The sequence below is a fragment of the Rattus norvegicus genome, chromosome 16, assembly GCF_021556685.1.
Source record: "Rattus norvegicus strain SHRSP/BbbUtx chromosome 16, alternate assembly SHRSP_T2T, whole genome shotgun sequence".
Lineage (NCBI taxonomy): Eukaryota > Metazoa > Chordata > Mammalia > Rodentia > Muridae > Rattus > Rattus norvegicus.
The window spans coordinates 75,310,482-75,327,983 of NC_141549.1; the positions used below are offsets into that span (position 1 = coordinate 75,310,482).

The 17,502-nt window shown below is 40.3% G+C and overlaps 2 protein-coding genes across 9 annotated transcripts in view; both read left to right on the forward strand.

The window, feature by feature from the left end:
• The window catches only part of Erich1 (glutamate-rich 1), a gene marked incomplete at its 5' end in the record, with an annotated part of 52,793,804 nt that overhangs the window by 44,439,922 nt on the left and 8,336,380 nt on the right, over window positions 1-17,502 (forward strand).
• Window positions 1-17,502, forward strand: part of Adam5 (ADAM metallopeptidase domain 5) — a 76,023-nt gene that overhangs the window by 38,104 nt on the left and 20,417 nt on the right. For all 9 annotated transcript variants that reach the window (NM_001436617.1, NM_001436613.1, XM_087588983.1 and 6 more), the window contains 2 exons: window positions 10,187-10,273; window positions 10,981-11,095. In NM_001436617.1, the coding sequence (NP_001423546.1) occupies window positions 10,187-10,273; window positions 10,981-11,095 (202 nt within the window). The remainder of the gene's footprint in view (window positions 1-10,186; window positions 10,274-10,980; window positions 11,096-17,502) is intronic.

Here is a 17,502-nt window from a genome sequence, read left to right on the forward strand (position 1 = left end):
ATTGGGGTCTCCCGGCTCAGTTGGATGGATGGTTGACTTCATCTGTCTTAGTCAGATGCTGGCAGAGGCTCTCAGAGGACAGCCATGGTAAGCTTCTGTCTAGGAGCACTTCTTGGCATCCACAATAGTGTCAGGGTCTGGTGTTTGCAGATGGGATGGATCCCAAGGTGGTGTGGTCTCTGGATGGTCTTTCCTTCAGTCTCTGCTCTACATTTTTGTCCCTGAATTTCCTTTAGACAGGAACAATTCTGGGTTAAAAATCTTGAGATGGGTGGGTGGCCCCGTCCTTCACCTGGGGGCTGTGACTATTTACTGGAGGTGGTCTCTTCAGGTTCTGTCTTACCTCTGTTTGGTATTTCAGCTAACGTCATCCTTATTGGGTCCTGGAAGCTTCTTGATTCCCTGGCATCTGGAACTTTCTAGTAGTTCCCCCCCCATTTCCCATCAGCCACTGCTACATATTTTTATTTATTTTCTTGACTCTCTTGACTTCTGTATCTTCCCATACCTGGTTCTTCACTCCCTTTTTTTTCCCTCCCCATCTTTCTCCTAGGTTCCATCCTCCCTCTATAACCTGTGATTATTTTGTGTTCTCCCTTCTAAGTAGGATTAAAGCATTCACAATTTGGTCTTGCTTCTTGTTAAGCTTCATGTAGCCTGACTTGTATTGTGGGTATTCTGAGTTTTTGGGCTAATATCCACTTACTAGTAAGAATGTATGTTGAACATTTCTTTAGGTGCTTCTCAACCATTCAGGATTCCTCAATTGAGAATTCTTTGTTTAGCTCTGTACCCCATTTTAAATAGGATTATTTGGCTCTCTGAAGTCTTAACTTCTTGAGTTCTTTGTCTATATTAGATATTAGCTCTCTATTGAATGAAGGGTTGGTAAAGATCTTTTCCCAATCTATAGGTTGCTGTTTTGTCCTATTGACAGTGTCCTTTGCCTTACAGAAGCTTTTCAATTTTATGAGGTCCCATTTGTCAATTGTTGCTCTTAGAGCATGAGCCATTACTGTTCTGTTCAAGAAATTTCTCCCTGTGCCAATATGTTTGAGGCTCTTTCCCACTTTCTTTTCTATTAGTTTGAGTGTATCTGGTTTGATGTGGAGGTCCTTGGTCCACTTGGACTTGAGCTCTGTACAAGGAGATAAGAATGGGTCAATTTGCATTCTTCTACATGCTGAACCATGTAGAACCAGCACCATATTTTTGAAAATGCAGTCTTTTTGCCACTGGATGGTTTTAGCTTCTTTGTCAAAGATCAAGTGACCGTAGGTAGGTGGGTTTATTTCTGGGTCTTCAGTTCTATTCATTGATCTACCAGCCTGTCTGTGTACCAATACCATGTGGTTTTTACCATTATTTCTCTTCAGTAGAGCTTGAGGTCAGGGATGGTGATTCCCCCGGAAGTTATTTTATTGTTGAGAGTTGTTTTCACTATCCTGGGTTTTTTGTTATTCCAGATAAATTTGAGAATTGCTCTTTCCATGTCTTTGAAGAATTGTGTTGGGATTTTGATGGGGATTGCATTGAATCTGTAGATTGCTTTTGGCAAGATGGCCACTTTTATAATATTAATCCTGCCAATGCATAAGCATAGGAAATCTTTCCATCTTCTGAGGTCTTCTTCAATTTCTATCTTCAGAGGCTTGAAGTTCTTATCATACAGATCTTTCACTTGCTTGGTTAGAGTCACAACAAGATATTTTATAGTGTGACTATTGTGAAGGGTGTTGTTTCTATAATTTCTTTCTCAGCCCTTTTATTCTTTGTGTAGAGGAAGGCTACTGATTTGTTTGAGTTAGTTTTATAATCCAGCCACTTTGCTGAAGTTGTTTATCAGGTATAGGCATTCTCTGGTAGATGTTTTTTGCCATGGCTTATGTATACTGTCATATCATCCACAAATAGTGATATCTTGACTTCTTCCTTTCCATTTGCATCCCTTAGACCTTTTATTGTCTAATTTCTCTAGCTAGAACTTCAAGTACTATATTGAATAAATAGGAAGAGAGTGGGCAGCCTTGTCTAGTCCTTGATTTTAGTGGGGTTGCTTCAAGTTTCTCTCCATTTAGTTTGATGTTGGCTATTGGTTTGCTGTATATTTCTTTTATTATGTTTAGGCACGGGCCTTGAATTCCTGATTCTTCCAATTACTGACTTTTAACATGAAGGGGTGTTGTATTTCTTCCAAGGCTTTTCCAGCATCTAATGAGATGATCATGTGGGATTTTCTTTTTGAGTTTTTGTAGTGGATTACATTGATGTATTTCCATATATTAAACCATCCCTACGTCTGTGTGATGAAGCCTACATATCATGGTGAATTGAGTATTTTTCATCAATATTCATAAGGGAAACTGGTCTGAAGTTCTCTTCCTTTGTTAAGTCTTTGTGTGGTTTAGGTATCAGTGTACCTTGAATTCATAGAACAAATTAGGTAGTGTTCCTTCTGCTTCTATTTTGTGGAATAGTTTGAGAAGTATTGGTATTAGATCTTCTTTGAATGTCTGATAGAATTTTGCACTAAAACCATTTGGCTCTGGAATTGTTGAATATAGGCTTTTGTAGTAGGATCTGATATTATTTTGAATCTCCTGTTTCTGTTGTTAAGTCTACCTTTTCATTTTTGATTTTGTTAATTAGGATACTGTCTCTGTGTCCTCTAGTTATTTTAGGTAAGGGTTTATCTTATTTTCTCAAAGAACCAACTCTTAGTTTTGTTAATTCTATTTATTTATTTGTTTGTTTATTTTCCATTTTTAGTAAATTGGATATTTCTTATTTACATTTTGAATGTTATTCCTTTTCCTGGTTTCCGGTCCATCAGGCCCCTAACCCCTTTCCCTACCCTTCCACCTCCCATTACCGCCCCCCCAACAATTCCCGACACTGTGGGTCCAACCTTGGCAGGATCAAGGGTTTCCCCTTCCTCTGGTGCCCCAACAAGGCTATTCACTGCTACATATGCAGTTGGAGCCCAGGGTCAGTCCATGGGTAGTGGTTTAGTCCCTGGAAGCTCTGGTTGGTTGACATTGTTGTTCTTTTTTTTTTTTTACGCATCCTGTTTTTGGTGCATTGTTACAGGATTCTTTTTATTTTATTTTATTTTATTTTATTTTATTTTTTTTACTGTTATTTTTTTTTTATTAACTTGAGTATTTCTTATATACATTTCGACTGTTATTCCCTTTCCCGCTTTCCGGGCAAACATCCCCCTCCCCCCTCCCCTTCCTTATGGGTGTTCCCCTCCCAACCCTCCCCCCATTGCCGCCCTCCCCCCATAGACTAGTTCACTGGGGGTTCAGTCTTAGCAGGACCCAGGGCTTCCCCTTCCACTGGTGCTCTTACTAGGATATTCATTGCTACCTATGGGGTCAGAGTCCAGGGTCAGTCCATGTATAGTCTTTAGGTAGTGGCTTAGTCCCTGGAAGCTCTGGTTGCTTGGCATTGTTGTACTTTTGGGGTCTCGAGCCCCTTCAAGCTCTTCCAGTTCTTTCTCTGATTCCTTCAATAGGGGACCTATTCTCAGTTCAGTGGTTTGCTGCTGGCATTCACCTCTGTATTTGCTGTATTCTGGCTGTGTCTCTCAGGAGCGATCTACATCCGGCTCCTGTCGGTCTGCACTTCTTTGCTTCATCCATCTTGTCTAATTGGGTGGCTGTATATGTATGGGCCACATGTGGGGCAGGCTCTGAATGGGTGTTCCTTCAGTCTCTGTTTTAATCTTTGCCTCTCCATTCCCTGCCAAGGGTATTCTTTTTCCTCATTTAAAGAAGGAGTGAAGCATTCACATTTTGATCATCTGTCTTGAGTTTCGTTTGTTCTAGGGATCTAGGGTAATTCAAGCATTTGGGCTAATAGCCACTTATCAATGAGTGCATACCATGTATGTCTTTCTGTGATTGGGTTAGCTCACTCAGGATGATATTTTCCAGTTCCAACCATTTGCCTACGAATTTCATAAAGTCGTTGTTTTTGATAGCTGAGTAATATTCCATTGTGTAGATGTACCACATTTTCTGTATCCATTCCTCTGTTGAAGGGCATCTGGGTTCTTTCCATTTTCTGGCTATTATAAATAAGGCTGCGATGAACATAGTGGAGCACGTGTCTCTTTTATATGTTGAGGAATCTTTTGGGTATATGCCCAAGAGAGGTATAGCTGGATCCTCAGGCAGTTCAATGTCCAATTTTCTGAGGAACCTCCAGACTGATTTCCAGAATGGTTTTACCAGTCTGCAATCCCACCAACAATGGACGAGTGTTCCTCTTTCTCCACATCCTCTCCAGCATCTGCTGTCACCTGAGTTTTTGATCTTAGCCAATCGCACTGGTGTGAGGTGAAATCTCAGGGTTGTTTTGATTTGCATTTCCCTTATGACTAAAGATGTTGAACATTTCTTTAGGTGTTTCTCAGCCATTCGGCATTCCTCAGCTGTGAATTCTTTGTTTAGCTCTGAACCCCATTTTTTAATAGGGTTATTTGTTTCCCTGCGGTCTAACTTCTTGAGTTCTTTGTATATTTTGGATATAAGGCCTCTATCTGTTGTAGGATTGGTAAAGATCTTTTCCCAATCTGTTGGTTGCCGTTTTGTCCTAACCACAGTGTCCTTTGCCTTACAGAAGCTTTGCAGTTTTATGAGATCCCATTTGTCGATTCTTGATCTTAGAGCATAAGCCATTGGTGTTTTGTTCAGGAAATTTTTTCCAGTGCCCATGTGTTCCAGATGCTTCCCTAGTTTTTCTTCTATTAGTTTGAGTGTGTCTGGTTTGATGTGGAGGTCCTTGATCCACTTGGACTTAAGCTTTGTACAGGGTGATAAGCATGGATCGATCTGCATTCTTCTACATGTTGCCCTCCAGTTGAACCAGCACCATTTGCTGAAAATGCTATCTTTTTTCCATTGGATGGTTTTGGCTCCTTTGTCAAAAATCAAGTGACCATAGGTGTGTGGGTTCATTTCTGGGTCTTCAATTCTATTCCATTGGTCTATCTGTCTGTCTCTGTACCAATACCATGCAGTTTTTATCACTATTGCTCTGTAATACTGCTTGAGTTCAGGGATAGTGATTCCCCCTGAAGTCCTTTTATTGTTGAGGATAGCTTTAGCTATCCTGGGTTTTTTGTTATTCCAGATGAATTTGCAAATTGTTCTGTCTAACTCTTTGAAGAATTGGATTGGTATTTTGATGGGGATTGCATTGAATCTGTAGATTGCTTTTGGTAAAATGGCCATTTTTACTATATTAATCCTGCCAATCCATGAGCATGGGAGATCTTTCCATCTTCTGAGGTCTTCTTCAATTTCTTTCCTCAGTGTCTTGAAGTTCTTATTGTACAGATCTTTTACTTGCTTGGTTAAAGTCACACCGAGGTACTTTATATTATTTGGGTCTATTATGAAGGGTGTCGTTTCCCTAATTTCTTTCTCGGCTTGTTTCTCTTTTGTATAGAGGAAGGCAACTGATTTATTTGAGTTAATTTTATACCCAGCCACTTTGCTGAAGTTGTTTATCAGCTTTAGTAGTTCTCTGGTGGAACTTTTGGGATCACTTAAATATACTATCATGTCATCTGCAAATAGTGATATTTTGACCTCTTCTTTTCCGATCTGTATCCCTTTGATCTCCTTTTGCTGTCTGATTGCTCTGGCTAGAACTTCAAGAACTATATTGAATAAGTAGGGAGAGAGTGGGCAGCCTTGTCTAGTCCCTGATTTTAGTGGGATTGCGTCAAGTTTCTCTCCATTTAGTTTAATGTTAGCAACTGGTTTGCTGTATATGGCTTTTACTATGTTTAGGTATGGGCCTTGAATTCCTATTCTTTCCAGGACTTTTATCATGAAGGGGTGTTGAATTTTGTCAAATGCTTTCTCAGCATCTAATGAAATGATCATGTGGTTCTGTTCTTTCAGTTTGTTTATATAATGGATCACGTTGATGGTTTTCCGTATATTAAACCATCCCTGCATGCCTGGGATGAAGCCTACTTGATCATGGTGGATGATTGTTTTGATGTGCTCTTGAATTTGGTTTGCCAGAATTTTATTGAGTATTTTTGCGTCGATATTCATAAGGGAAATTGGTCTGAAGTTCTCTTTCTTTGTTGTGTCTTTGTGTGGTTTAGGTATAAGAGTAATTGTGGCTTCGTAGAAGGAATTCGGTAGGGCTCCATCTGTTTCAATTTTGTGGAATAGTTTGGATAATATTGGTATGAGGTCTTCTATGAAGGTTTGATAGAATTCTGCACTAAACCCGTCTGGACCTGGGCTCTTTTTGGTTGGGAGACCTTTAATGACTGCTTCTATTTCCTTAGGAGTTATGGGGTTGTTTAACTGGTTTATCTGTTCCTGTTTTAACTTCGATACCTGGTATCTGTCTAGGAAATTGTCCATTTCCTGAAGATTTTCAAATTTTGTTGAATATAGGTTTTTATAGTAAGATCTGATGATTTTTTGAATTTCCTCTGAATCTGTAGTTATGTCTTCCTTTTCCTTTCTGATTTTGTTAATTTGGACGCACTCTCTGTGTCCTCTCGTTAGTCTGGCTAAGGGTTTATCTATCTTGTTGATTTTCTCAAAGAACCAACTTTTGGTTCTGTTGATTCTTTCTATGGTCCTTTTTGTTTCTACTTGGTTGATTTCAGCTCTGAGTTTGATTATTTCCTGCCTTCTACTCCTCCTGGGTGTATTTGCTTCTTTTTGTTCTAGAGCTTTTAGGTGTGCTGTCAAGCTGCTGACATATGCTCTTTCCTGTTTCTTTCTGCAGGCACTCAGCGCTATGAGTTTTCCTCTTAGCACAGCTTTCATTGTGTCCCATAAGTTTGAGTATGTTGTATCTTCATTTTCATTAAATTCTAAAAAGTTTTTAATTTCTTTCTTTATTTCTTCCTTGACCAGGTTATCATTGAGTAGAGCATTGTTCAATTTCCATGTATATGTGGGCATTCTTCCCTTATTGTTATTGAAGACCAGTTTTAGGCCGTGGTGGTCCGATAGCACGCATGGGATTATTTCTATCTTTCTGTACCTGTTGAGGCCCGTTTTTTGACCAATTATATGGTCAATTTTGGAGAAAGTACCATGAGGAGCTGAGAAGAAGGTATATCCTTTTGCTTTAGGATAGAATGTTCTATAAATATCCGTTAAGTCCATTTGGCTCATGACTTCTCTTAGTCTGTCGACATCACTGTTTAATTTCTGTTTCCATGATCTGTCCATTGATGAGAGTGGGGTGTTGAAATCTCCCACTATTATTGTGTGAGGTGCAATGTGTGTTTTGAGCTTTAGTAAGGTTTCTTTTACATATGTAGGTGCCCTTGTATTTGGGGCATAGATATTTAGGATTGAGAGTTCATCTTGGTGGATTTTTCCTTTGATGAATATGAAGTGTCCTTCCTTATCTTTTTTGATGACTTTTAGTTGGAAATTGATTTTATTTGATATTAGAATGGCTACTCCAGCTTGCTTCTTCTGACCATTTGCTTGGAAATTGTTTTCCAGCCTTTCACTCTGAGGTAGTGTCTGTCTTTGTCTCTGAGGTGTGTTTCCTGTAGGCAGCAGAATGCAGGGTCCTCGTTGCGTATCCAGTTTGTTAATCTATGTCTTTTTATTGGGGAGTTGAGGCCATTGATATTGAGAGATATTAAGGAATAGTGATTATTGTTTCCCTTTATATTCATATTTGGATGTGAGGTTATGTTTGTGTGCTTTCATTCTCTTTGTTTTGTTGCCAAGACGATTAGTTTCTTGCTTCTTCTAGGGTATAGCTTGCCTCCTTATGTTGGGCTTTACCATTTATTATCCTTTGTAGTGCTGGATTTGTAGAAAGATATTGTGTAAATTTGGTTTTGTCATGGAATATCTTGGTTTCTCCATCAATGTTAATTGAGAGTTTTGCAGGATACAGTAACCTGGGCTGGCATTTGTGTTCTCTTAGGGTCTGTATGACATCAGTCCAGGATCTTCTGGCCTTCATAGTTTCTGGCGAGAAGTCTGGTGTGATTCTGATAGGTCTGCCTTTATATGTTACTTGACCTTTTTCCCTTACTGCTTTTAATATTCTTTCTTTATTTTGTGCGTTTGGTGTTTTGACAATTATGTGACGGGAGGTGTTTCTTTTCTGGTCCAATCTATTTGGAGTTCTGTAAGCATCTTGTATGTCTATGGGTATCTCCTGATACAGAATAGAGGGAAGTGGCAACCAGATTCAATGACCATTTTTAAATGCAAAATGCCTTCAGTCCAATCTCTAAAGTCTCTGAGGTCTTTACAGTTCCAATGCTGTTCAAAGATGAAAGCGTTGAATCTCTCCTCAGAGAAGCAGGCTCTTACCTGTCAGTCTATTATCATTAAAAAAAAAGTTAGGGGGTTGGGGACTTAGCTCAGTGGTAGAGCGCTTCCCTAGGAAGCGCAAGGCCCTGGGTTCGGTCCCCAGCTCCGAAAAAAAGAACCAAAAAAAAAAAAAAGTTACATGCTTCCAACTTACAATGGTGTGAACATCCCATTCCAGAAGTGAGTTATAGGGGCATAGCAAGGAAATGCTGAATTGAACCAAGACAAAACCCCACCAAATAGTAAATCTTCCTGCTCTGCATTGGTCATCTGTCATCCATGGTGGAAACAAATGGGACTTAAAGGACTTTCCCAGATCTGCTGCCTGTAGCACACAGGAGATCTCTCTCTCTCTCTCTCTCTCTCTCTCTCTCTCTCTCTCTCTCTCTCTCTCTCTCTGGCTAGCTCCAATTTGCGCCTGTAGCTTTCTTCATTTGATATTCCATCATCCGGACACTTGTTCTGTCCTAATTGCAACTTGGACTTTACCTTTAGAGCATCATGCAGCAACCTCTGCGTGCCTCCTTATAATAAATGTGACCACACCTCACATTGCCTGGCATTACCTAGTCTCTGTGTCTATGGAGTAGGTCTCTGGCTCCCTCAGTCTTGCCCTCATTAAACTCACAAAAAAGTGCCATGTGGATAATGCTGTCAAGTTTTACTGCCAATTTGAGATGTAGCTTGACCTTCTTGGACACCAGCTCTCCTGGACTCTGTGTGTTGACCCTCAGGAAGTGCTGCTTGGAGGTGAACCCTCCTTTACATGTTCTGTGCTTGGGCTTTCTCCTTTTCCAATAACCTTGAATTTAAAACATCAAAATTTTGAATAAGTGCAGTCTTTCTCTTGGGAAACCTTTCCTGTTGTGCCAGTTTGGAGCAAGAGATTTCAACTTGATGCTAATCTTTAGGAACTGAGGTGTTCCCCCAGAAGTGCTCCCCTTGTGCTGCCTTTGCCTGCACCATTAAATCTTTCCCTTCCCTGACAAACAGCATGTTTGCCAACTCTGCCTTCTGTTCTCTCTAACTTTAACCAGGATGTAGTAAACAGTAACCATAACATACAGCCTGAATGTCCCTATTTCACTATGCCTTCTACAGAATAAATTAGTCTGTTACTTTAGAATTTAGCTTCAACTGAGTTTTCAGAAATGGACAGGATGCATCTGGAAATTTGGCAAAATAGTATCAGGACCTATAGCCAAGTTCCTAATCATCGTCCCTGTAGTCTTTTAAAACCTCAGAAGCAGGTCCCCACTGCCCACATTCCTCTCAGCATCTTGAACTCTAAAATTCCCACCAGAATGGCATTCTTAGCCCTGCCTATACCATCCCAAGAATCTTCTAGCTCCTGGCTCCCAGACTCTTCCATAGCCCCTTCTGCAGGTCACTTTTAAAGGTCCACAGACAACCTGATATCAGCAATAACTCTGTTTCTGATGTAAACTTTATGTGCTAGTTGCCTTCGATGAAAGCTGATCACAAAGATGAGGTGTTTGTAAGCTCTCATTCATTATAGAGCACATACCCTCCCTCCATGGGTGATGAAAAGCAACATTACCCCTTACATGCCCTTTACATTTCTAAGAGGACTTCTTAAGATAGACGGTTTGAAAACAAGACTCAGAAGTCCTTGTATGATTTACATTCTGTAGGCACAAAGCTTCATAGCAAGGTATAACAATTACCATTTTGCTTGACTATATACTCATAGATTTGAATCTCAATTATGGGTAATATGATTTCTGATTTTTTTTTCTGGAAGTGTCTTGTGTTTTGTTCATGCTTTCAATTTCATGGTCTGACTGCCTCCCCGCCCCGCCAATTTTTGTCTTGCTTTGCTTCAGTTTTGTTTGGAAACACAGTGCAAAGAAACGAGATTTTTGGTGGATTTTCAACAGTGCAATACTTCCCGAGATTGCAATGACCATGGGGTAAGTATTTATTCCAACAATAAGGCTTCAGTAACCCAATAAGAAGGCATTATATCTGACTTGGATTTTTGGCCACTTTTACTGTATATGGTGTCATTTACCAAATTTATGACATTATATATTCTAATAATTGTATTTCACTTTATTATATCATACACTACACAACATATAACAGGGTTATATACGTAAAATATAATAAATATGTTATATTTACTGTATTTGTTATAATTTGTAACTCCAGCCTTCTCTTCTTAAGGAACTTGCCAGCTAGTCACAGAATATAGTCCTGGGTGTGTAAAATGTTTGCTGAGCATGTGGGCTGCAGAATGTTCAGGGGGTGCATCCTCATGTAGCCACAGAGCTATACAATCCTCTGCTTATAGAGACAAAGCAAGAGGCAGTAAAGAGATGTTGTCAGAAAGTCATTGCCAGCCTTACCAGGATCCGGGCTGCCCTCTGAAGCTAGAAAGAATTAAGTGACAATTAGCTGGATATTATTGGCAGTTGTGGTTCTTAGGTGTGGTTGTAGGGAAGTTGGGAAAAAAAGCAGGTAAAAAAGTGAAAAACGTAACTTAGCTACAGAGACTTAAATATACCCTCTAAAGTATGGACAACTATAAGAGGAAACTTGGTTAATTTATATTGAAACTATGTTTCCTAGAATGCAGTGCTATCTGGTACTGAATTCTTCTTTTTAATTTATCTAGGTTTGCAACAACTTTAATCATTGTCATTGTGATAAAGGATATAACCCTCCCTATTGTGAGTCAGTAAAAGGACAGTTTGGAAGCATTGATGACGGCCACAAATATTACATTGACGGTTAGCTTTGTTAAAATTTTATTTATTAAATGTTAAAGGCCCGAGTTTTCATTACATAGTAACTAATGTAGCAAATAGGGCTTTTCATAGGGTTAAAAAAATGGACCATACAGTTTCTTAGATTCTTTCCCTATTAGTAATGAGATTACACATTAAGATCAAAGCATGCCTGGTGTCAGCAATTCTAATGTAGAAATTCAATTCATATAATTTGAATAGCTGATCTCAGTTGTTAGCATTCATTGTCTCCAAAAGTTCTTGTTTAGAATAATATCAGTTATTCATTCGAGACTTTCTTCCTTCCTTCCTTCCTTCCTTCCTTCCTTCCTTTCTTTTGCAATCTTCCAGACTGCCGTTTCTTCCCATTGACTTTAAAATTGGATGTCTTTTTCCTGCTCTAAAGGTAATATTTGTGGATTTCCTATTTGATATCTCCTTTCTACTATGCTGGAATAGTATCTTGAGATGAAACAAACATAGGTGAGACATAGAAAATAAGAGATGGTATCCAGCCCACTCAAAATAACAGGGCATTTATGGAAGCCTTGACCTCCTTCTTTTTGAGGTTTTACAGGGACTTGTGGAAGACTTTGGATGGACTTCTCTATGGATATTACTGTTATGATTAAAAACTAAAAGCACGACTGGTTCCTGTGTGTACTGTTCCACACTTCTCTCCTGGGTGGTCACTCCCTTGCTAGTTCTGGCTCCCTTGAACCATAGAAATTAGTGCTAATTTACTTTAGCAGCTCCCTGCTGGCCCCAAAGGTACTCTAACCCCGGGCGGTCTTCGGGCCATCCCAGCATGGCACCTGGCCACTCTGGTCTCTAGTGTTAGTTCCGGCACCTGTGGACCAAATGGAACTAACCATAATTTATCTCTGATTAGTATCTGTGCTCTCCGATAACCTGGAACTCTCCAGTTCCAGCTACCTGGTAAAATCAGGGCTCTAGAAGTCTGGCATGGGCTAACCTATCACGGCTCCCTGCCATGAACTCTGCTCACACTCCCAAAACCCCAGTGAAATCATGACTCGATAAAATGCAATTTATCAATCAGATTTGTATTTTAAATTCCCAATCCACAATACACCCTCACAATGAACTCACAATCAATTGATAAAGATACAAACCGCCCACCTAGATAAGATAAATTTGCCTACAGAAATCCATCCCAACTACCTTGACAATTCAAGAGCACCCGGATCTCGGTCATCCTTCTCCATCGCCATCTTGGTTCTCCAAGCCCTTCTCTCCTGCTTCTCTCTCTCCTTCTAAAACCTCTGTTCCCACCTCTCTTCCTTCTTGTCCAATGACAGGCCAACGTTTTCTCTTGTCTGCCTTCATCTGCATAATGACATCAACCTACATGTTACAAGAGGATACACAGCCATATCAAGTGATGTGCTATGGTTTGTTTACGCAGCACATTCACTCTTGTGTGACACAGAGTTTTATAACAGAAGATTTTGGTCCCTTTTTGTGTCCTAGGACTACGTAAAGGCATTTACTAAGATTACTTTCTTGTCATATGCAATAGAAGGCAACCTTCCTGGACAGGAACAAGTTAGCTGTCATTGTTACCTGACACAGAAAGCTTGTGATTGTACCATCTGATAGAAATTTTTATTTAAAATCAGGAACAGGGCCATTCTTTTTTTTTTTTTCCCTAGTTAGACAAGATTTATTGGAACATCATCTGGGTGGCAGACTTACTTCTAGCTCTTTGAGAATCCTTGACATTGATTTCTACAGGAGAAGAACCAGTGTGCCATCCCACCAAGAGTGAATATGGGTCTCCCTTTTGCCATACAGAGCATCCCCGACATTTGCGGTGAGCTCTCTGGTTGATTTTTGCCATTCCGACTTTGGATGAGATTAAATACCAAAGCTGTTTTGACTTGAGTCTCCCGTAGTTTCTTGGAACAATGAAAAGCTTGCTGTTGTCACTTCATTTTTGAGAAATCTCTGTTCAGAGATATAGTGTCCTTAGAACTTTGATTGGGACTGTAATACATCCCTACGTTGTGTTTCGTAGGAAGGCATCTTTTTTTACAGGATTCATTCTGATTCATGGACTCTGTCTGTCTGGACTCACAACAGCAACCAACCAAACAAAGACAAAAAACAGGACTTGGATTTGTTTTTTCTTTTGGTCAGAGCAGGAGGATGAGGATGAGGAAGAAGCAGTCTTCTTGGAAATTCACTGCCTCTACTGTCTAGCCAAGGCTCTTATGCCTATAATGGAATCCATCTAATTCTTAGTCTCAAGGTCCTCTCTCTGCTCCCAAGACATCACTGTAACTACTTTTAAGGGTTCTGGGGTTACAGACTGATTCCAGGCTGGAACAAAAAGGGGTTGATGTAGAAAGGGCAGCAGTAAGAGCACCTCAGAGGAGGGTCAGTCTCTGGAGCCACGCCAAGACCTCAGAGATGGCCATTTGATGACAGCATGCATCCTCCAAGCATCCATCACATGCAAAAGGCGAGACAGTTAACACTAATGTAATTCTAGTCAAGAAAACAGTTGGCAGAGTTTTACCCTCATTAGAGGAAGAGACATCATTTGTCAATGATGTCTACTATAAGACATGCACCCTGTAGGAGGCCATCACTTTGCCTTAAGAACCCTATATATGCTTTTTCCTGGCCACTATAAGTTCAGAAGTCAGCCACTGGGTCTACTTGATTGCAACCTCATGAGGAAACAACTTAAGAAACAAAGTCAACAAGGAAAATTATTAATAATATAATTAGCCTAAATCTTCTTCAGTAAAGCAAAAGTGTAATTAGTTGTGCAGCTGGCTGGATTGTGTTCTAGAACCATCCAGAGGGAAAAGGTTAGAGAAACTGTCTTCTCTAGATCTAGATTGACAAAGGCTTTGCTCCGTAGATGTAAGGTTCACTGTGCAGCTGGCTGTTTGTTCCGCCAGACTCCTCTTTAAAGATGGGGTGTCCAGGAACCCTGTAAGAGGGGTCAGTTTACATAGCTAAAGCATTATCCCAGCAGTAGATGCCCCTGACCACTTACTAGACATAATGTCCATCGGGAGGGGTTACCATGGGCTAAACCTTAGTGAAACACAGAGTTCTTCATCGTCACAATAAGACAGCAGCGTGGTAAAAAAAAAAAAAAAATTAAAAAAAAGAAATCCCAGTGTGGGGTCTCCACCCCCCAACCCCCCACTCCTACCCTCCCCCACCTTAGACCATTTTTGTTCTCAGATGAAAGACACACCTGTAGCCTTTATATTCTAATAAGCTGTAAGCAGCACAAAAGCCGGGCAGCTGCCTACCCTCCATGCTGTTAGAATCCATTTGCCTACTGATAGCTCCAAGTTACTACTTACTAATTTCTATGTTCTGTTTGGCCTGCTTTTAACTGTAATTGGTCAGCCCACGTGGGCACTTTTTTTTTTTTTTTTAATGGCTCAGCTATCCCAATGCGGCTCTCTTTTTTCCTTCCTGCACATTCTTCCCCTTCCACCGGATTCCCCCTTTCCTTCTACATGGTCTGTATCCCAGGAAACCTAAACCCGCCTATGTCTTGTCTCCCCAGCTATTGGCTGCTGGCGTCTTTATTTACCAATCAGAATTTACTTGGGGCAGGGTCCCTCAGGCTACATTCAGACTCCAAATCTTGGGAGTCCAGCACTTAGCGTTACAATGAACAGTAAAAGATAAAAACCTCAACAGGGCACCATCTAATTGATCCCCCTGGATCTTTAAAGTAAGATTTTTTTTTCCCAGTGCCTTCCAATGGACACCATGTAGGTATCCTGAATAATTAACCCCAAGCCTGCGAATTTGTAGCTGAGTATCTGGCGGCCTGGGTGCTGAGGTCACAGATGGACGGACACATTACAGCTGTGAGAGATACTATTTCAAAGAGAGTGTTTTACACGAGCTTTTGTTTGTTTGTTTGTTTAGATTTAACCTCAGCGTTTAAGAACACAGCCTTGTCGTCATCTGCAGAGAGACACTGTACAGTACTGCATTGAGCCAAAGTCTTGTCCCATATCTGACATATGGGGGGGAGGGGGCGCGCAGGATATTCTTCCTTTAAGTCCCTCTGACCACACCAGTGTAGGCTTCCAATTATGGCTATTGAAAACCCAGAGAGTTACTTCCACTAGCCTGACGTTTTTAATTATGGTGTGATATTTAGGCGAGGCTTAAAAATTAACATTTAAAAAATAAAACTCGACTAGACATACACAGTAAATCATTACTTAATTATATATACTCTAAATAACTTTTTCAGGCCCTTATAACTTGAGTGCGTATGCTTTCCAGCAAGACAAACAAACAAACAAACAAACAAACAAACATTTAGCCATCTAGATACACAGATATTTTTGTTGTTTGTTTTTTTCTCAAGGCAGTGTTTCTCTGTGTAGTCCTGACCGTCCTGGAACTCACTCTGTAGAACAAGCTGGTGTCAAACTCATAGAGATCTGCCTATCTGTCTCCTGAGTGCTGGGATTAAAGGAATGTACCACCATGCTCGGCCAAATGATTTATTAAGGATATTTTTATTTTTACATCCTAACATTTTACCACAAGTCATAGCAATACCAAGAAGTAAATTCTAACATGTTAGGCATGTCCCCTCTTAAGGTTCCGAGGACAAATCCATGTTTTGTTTTACCACAGCTCACTCTGTGGGACCAATGAGCCTGTAACACTGTCACCCCATGAAACCAAAGCTAAGTCCTTAAGTATGGTGATGAACTAGGCGTGGAATTGAAGTTGGAAGTGGAGTAGCATGAAAAGAAGGGAAGGTGTGGGCTTGGAGCAAGCATAAACCTAGCAAGCCAGCTCCCACTGGAGCTCAAACGCAAAAAGAACTCCATAGTCTTGATGGTGTACCCTCATGCCTCCTGGGGTCACCCATGAAGGTACATAAAGGCCCTGTCCTTTTGGCTGTAGAAGCATCCTTCACCTGGGTCTGCAATATTCACAAAAATTAAAGATATGTCTCCATCTTCCAAGACTGAAGAGGACCTGTCTTAGCTCCTTAAGCAGGAGTCTTCTTTTACAGGAGAGGGCATGTTTGTAGCTGATGACTCTCCTGTCCCTGTTCCCTTTGGCCCAAACTGACAGTGTCTCTGCTGGCATAGATCTGTTTCTTCTGGTCTAATCCCACATTCCTGGTTTCTTCAGAGATGGCTGGTTAAATCCATGATTGCCGTGTGTGTGTGTGTGTGTGTGTGTGTGTGTGTGTGTGTGTGCGCGCGCACGCGCCACACACAGATGCGGGCATGTGCATGTGCCTGTGTGTATGTATATGTGATATATATATATATATATATACACATATATATATACATATATACACACACATATACATATATATTACTCCCATATATATCGTTTTATATATATGTATATAAAACATTATATATAACATTATATACATATATAATATTTTATATATATTTATGGTTTTCTAAGAACTCTTTAGTATCCTTTAGAGAACACACTTCTTTTTCCACATGTGAGCAGGTTGAGCATTTTTTCTATGAACTTACTTCTTTCATCTGCCTTTTGACTCTTGGATTATGCCATCGGCAATCTGGAAGGTATATACTACAACTTCAACATTTTCATTTAGAATCTCCTCTGGTAAATACTCCTTTGAAGGGGTTGGAAAATTCCCTCCTTTACAAACCACCAAAGCACAGGGTAGCTAAGAGTTTGCCACCTCGTACCAGCAATAGTGTTTTGCCGGAGGCTAGCGTGCTCCTTGTTTCTGTCTGAGGCACCACTAGACTTGACTTTAATGTTGGCGAGTCACCAATTTCCTATCCTTGATTCTTTATGCGGTTTCTAAGAAGATGCAGACCTCCTCACAATTTCGCCTTTCCCCTCTTCAACCCTCATTGGAATAATTTTAAAATGTAATTTCGCCTTCACGACAGTTTGATGTATTTAGAGAGCCTGCCTCTCTCCACTACTCCAGTGTCACGTCCATACTCTCAAGTATCAGTTGGGATGACACCCGATTCTAAGTACCAAACCTGCACTTGTTGGGCTTCTTTGAATAAGCACGAGGGACAGTTATGTGTAAAGATAGAACGATTGATTTTCTACCCTTGACATACTTGAAATGGTTTCACAGTAATATGTAGACTGCATAGTATGTTAGATCTGCAGGGTACGTTGATAAACTGGAAAAGAATTAAATAAACCATTGTGATTGTCTTACCATCTAAGAAATTACTAGGTTGTATATTAATTAATACATTTATACACATGAATATTATACACACAATAGTAATAAAAAAGAGGGTATGGGGGTGAAGAGATGGCTCAGTGGTTAAGAGCACTGACTGCTCTTCCAGAGGTCCTGAATTCAATTCCCAGCACCCACATGGTGGCTCACAATCATCTGTAATGGGACC